Here is a 4,195-nt window from a genome sequence, read left to right as displayed (position 1 = left end):
TGAGTCCTACCTCCTGCCACGGTAGTGAGGGAACTCTACCCATACTGATGAGTCCTACCTCCTGCCACGGTAGTTAGGGAACTCTACCCATACTGATGAGTCCTACCTCCTGCCACGGTAGTGAGGGAACTCTACCCACACTGATGAGTCCCACCTCCTGCCACGGTAGTTAGGGAACTCTACTCATACTGATGAGTCCTACCTCCTGCCACGGTAGTTAGGGAACTCTACTCATACTGATGAGTCCTACCTCCTGCCACGGTAGTGAGGGAACTCTACTCATACTGATGAGTCCTACCTCCTGCCACGGTAGTGAGGGAACTCTACTCATACTGATGAGTCCTACCTCCTGCCACGGTAGTGAGGGAACTCTACTCATACTGATGAGTCCTACCTCCTGCCACGGTAGTGAGGGAACTCTACTCATACTGATGAGTCCTACCTCCTGCCACGGTAGTGAGGGAACTCTACCCATACTGATGAGTCCTACCTCCTGCCACGGTAGTGAGGGAACTCTACCCATACTGATGAGTCCTACCTCCTGCCACGGTAGTGAGGGAACTCTACTCATACTGATGAGTCCTACCTCCTGCCACGGTAGTGAGGGAACTCTACTCATTCTGATGAGTCCTACCTCCTGCCACGGTAGTGAGGGAACTCTACTCATACTGATGAGTCCTACCTCCTGCCACGGTAGTGAGGGAACTCTACCTGTACTAATGAGTCCTACCTCCTGCCACGGTAGTGAGGGAACTCTACCTGTACTGACCCACTGAACTCTCTTCTCTCCACAGGAATGAGTCCTAATTCCTGCCACGGTAGTGAGGGAACTCTACCTGTACTGACCCACTGAACTCTCTTCTCTCCACAGGAATGAGTCCTAATTCCTGCCACGGTAGTGAGGGAACTCTACCTGTACTGACCCACTGAACTCTCTTCTCTCCACAGGAATGAGTCCTAATTCCTGCCACGGTAGTGAGGGAACTCTACCTGTACTGACCCACTGAACTCTCTTCTCTCCACAGGAATGAGTCCTAATTCCTGCCACGGTAGTGAGGGAACTCTACCTGTACTGACCCACTGAACTCTCTTCTCTCCACAGGAATGAGTCCTAATTCCTGCCACGGTAGTGAGGGAACTCTACCTGTACTGACCCACTGAACTCTCTTCTCTCCACAGGAATGAGTCCTAATTCCTGCCACGGTAGTGAGGGAACTCTACCTGTACTGACCCACTGAACTCTCTTCTCTCCACAGGAATGAGTCCTAATTCCTGCCACGGTAGTGAGGAACTCTACCTGTACTGACCCACTGAACTCTCTTCTCTCCACAGGAATGAGTCCTAATTCCTGCCACGGTAGTGAGGGAACTCTACCTGTACTGACCCACTGAACTCTCTTCTCTCCACAGGAATGAGTCCTAATTCCTGCCACGGTAGTGAGGAACTCTACCTGTACTGACCCACTGAACTCTCTTCTCTCCACAGGAATGAGTCCTAATTCCTGCCACGGTAGTGAGGGAACTCTACCTGTACTGACCCACTGAACTCTCTTCTCTCCACAGGAATGAGTCCTAATTCCTGCCACGGTAGTGAGGGAACTCTACCTGTACTGACCCACTGAACTCTCTTCTCTCCACAGGAATGAGTCCTAATTCCTGCCACGGTAGTGAGGGAACTCTACCTGTACTGACCCACTGAACTCTCTTCTCTCCACAGGAATGAGTCCTAATTCCTGCCACGGTAGTGAGGGAACTCTACCTGTACTGACCCACTGAACTCTCTTCTCTCCACAGGAATGAGTCCTAATTCCTGCCACGGTAGTGAGGGAACTCTACCTGTACTGACCCACTGAACTCTCTTCTCTCCACAGGAATGAGTCCTAATTCCTGCCACGGTAGTGAGGAACTCTACCTGTACTGACCCACTGAACTCTCTTCTCTCCACAGGAATGAGTCCTAATTCCTGCCACGGTAGTGAGGGAACTCTACCTGTACTGACCCACTGAACTCTCTTCTCTCCACAGGAATGAGTCCTAATTCCTGTCACGGTAGTGAGGGAACTCTACCTGTACTGACCCACTGAACTCTCTTCTGTCCACAGGAATGAGTCCTAATTCCTGTCACGGTAGTGAGGGAACTCTACCTGTACTGACCCACTGAACTCTCTTCTCTCCACAGGAATGAGTCCTAATTCCTGCCACGGTAGTGAGGGAACTCTACCTGTACTGACCCACTGAACTCTCTTCTCTCCACAGGAATGAGTCCTAATTCCTGTCACGGTAGTGAGGGAACTACCTCAACACCAGAAGCGATGGAACGACAACACCGGGAGAAAGAGAAGACACGGGCGACCAAACGGAAGAAGAGTCCAGAACAAAAGCAACCGAAGAAAAAAGAGACACCGAAGAAGGAAAAGAATCCGAAGCAGAAAAAAGCTAAGATGACCCACCGCTGCTTTAAATGTGGAGAGGGATTCTCCCGCGTCTACGACATGCTCTTACACCAGACCATTCATATAGATGGAACGACCATGTTTAAAACCAAGAAGGTTCACCGCTGTTTAACGTGTGGATACCAAGCATCCGATGCACATAAACTGATGATGCACGAGCGGATACACACGGGAGAGAAGCCTTTCCAGTGCTCTGTGTGCGGGAAGAGATTCGCTCAGAAAGGAAATCTGAAAATACACCAGAGTGTGCACAAAGGTGAGAAGTCGTACATCTGACCAGTTGACCCAACTCTGGAAATATCTTTGTCCTCTTTAAAAGGTGAGAAGTCGTACATCTGACCAGTGACCCAACTCTGGAAATATCTTTGTCCTCTTTAAAAGGTGGGAAGTCGTACATCTGACCAGTGACCCAACTCTGGAAATATCTTTGTTCTCTTTAAAGGGATACTTTGGGATTTGGTATTGAGACCCTTTATCTACGTCCCCAAACTCTTGGATACCATGTTTATGTTTCTGCTTGCAGTTTGAAGGAAGTTGCTGACTAGCGGCAGCACAATTGACTTGCCTAGTGGAATAAAGGTTCAGTAAAACATCTAAAAATAATAATAATTGCTAACTAGCGTAGCGCTAACGCTAGTTGCCATTGGCTCACAAAACAACTTTTAACTTCCTTTATACTGGACACAGAGACAGAAAAATGGGATCCACAAGTTCATCTGACTCTGGTGAAGTAGATGAAAGACCTCGTTGCCAAAATTCTGAAGTATCCCTTTAAGCTTTTGTAAAAAAACAAAACTTTAGGTATTTTATCCGGATAATGTCACTGTTGTAAAAACAAAATGTCAGATATTACACATCAATAAATGGTTTTAGTTCAGTTTAGTTAGGTGTGACTAAAGAGCAGAGGTGTCAGGCAGAAGGTGTGACTAAAGAGGTGTCAGGCAGAAGGTGTGACTAAAGAGGTGTCAGGCAGAAGGTGTGACTAAAGAGGTGTCAGGTAGAAGGTGTGACTAAAGAGAAGGTGTCAGGCAGAAGGTGTGACTAAAGAGAAGAGGTGTCAGACAGAAGGTGTGACTAAAGAGGTGTCAGGCAGAAGGTGTGACTAAAGAGGTGTCAGGCAGAAGGTGTGACTAAAGAGGTGTCAGACAGAAGGTGTGACTAAAGAGGTGTCAGGCAGAAGGTGTGACGAAAGAGGTGTCAGACAGAAGGTGTGACTAAAGAGGTGTCAGGCAGAAGGTGTGACTAAAGAGGTGTCAGGCAGAAGGTGTGACTAAAAGAGGTGTCAGGCAGAAGGTGTGACTGTCAGACAGAAGGTGTGACTAAAGAAGGTGTCAGGCAGAAGGTGTGATTGTCTGAGTAGGGTGATACTGGTATTGTCCTGAAAGAGGTGTCAGACAGAAGGTACCTGACTGACCCAGAGTGTGAACTGGTTCTTAATGAATTTTATTCCTGACCCCAGTCATTATCTGAGTAGGGTGATACTGGTATCGTCCTGACCCCAGTCATTATCTGAGTAGTGTGATACTGGTATCGTCCTGACCCCAGTCATTATCTGAGTAGGGTGATACTGGTATCGTCCTGACCCCAGTCTGAGTAGTGTGATACTGGTAGTCCTGACCCCAGTGATTGTCTGAGTAGTGTGATACTGGTATCTGTCCTGACCCCAGTGATTGTCTGAGTAGGGTGATACTGGTATCTCCTGACCCCAGTCATTATCTGAGTAGGGTGATACTGGTATTCCCTG

At 48.2% G+C, this 4,195-nt stretch overlaps 1 protein-coding gene and 1 long non-coding RNA gene across 3 annotated transcripts; one reads left to right on the top strand and one right to left on the bottom strand.

Annotated features, from left to right (window-relative positions):
* Positions 1 to 741: 741 nt before the first annotated feature.
* Positions 742 to 2,135, bottom strand: LOC127923686 (uncharacterized). Of its 2 annotated transcripts, XR_008115013.1 has the most exons (4): positions 1,912 to 2,135; positions 1,451 to 1,835; positions 1,298 to 1,374; positions 742 to 1,221 (listed from the first exon to the last, which is right to left on the bottom strand). It is a non-coding gene; the product is annotated as an uncharacterized LOC127923686 (long non-coding RNA). The 2 variants fall into 2 exon arrangements; XR_008115014.1 differs by lacking the exon at positions 1,298 to 1,374.
* Positions 2,136 to 2,142: 7 nt separating this feature from the next.
* LOC127923685 (zinc finger protein with KRAB and SCAN domains 1-like) lies at positions 2,143 to 3,671 on the top strand. Its single transcript, XM_052507734.1, has one exon. It carries the CDS (start codon positions 2,257 to 2,259, stop codon positions 2,725 to 2,727), a length of 471 nt encoding a protein of 156 aa, XP_052363694.1. The 5' UTR covers positions 2,143 to 2,256; the 3' UTR covers positions 2,728 to 3,671.
* The last annotated feature ends 524 nt before the right edge of the window (positions 3,672 to 4,195 follow it).

Source organism: Oncorhynchus keta, unplaced genomic scaffold, assembly GCF_023373465.1.
Source record: "Oncorhynchus keta strain PuntledgeMale-10-30-2019 unplaced genomic scaffold, Oket_V2 Un_contig_3062_pilon_pilon, whole genome shotgun sequence".
Taxonomy (NCBI): domain Eukaryota; kingdom Metazoa; phylum Chordata; class Actinopteri; order Salmoniformes; family Salmonidae; genus Oncorhynchus; species Oncorhynchus keta.
Note: the sequence above shows the minus strand (reverse complement) of the source record. Positions and strands in the feature narration are given on the sequence as shown.

Coding starts and splice junctions, on each gene's coding strand:
- LOC127923685 (XM_052507734.1), top strand. CDS start 2,257: ATGAGTCCTAATTCCTGTCACGGTAGTGAGGGAACTACCTCAACACCA.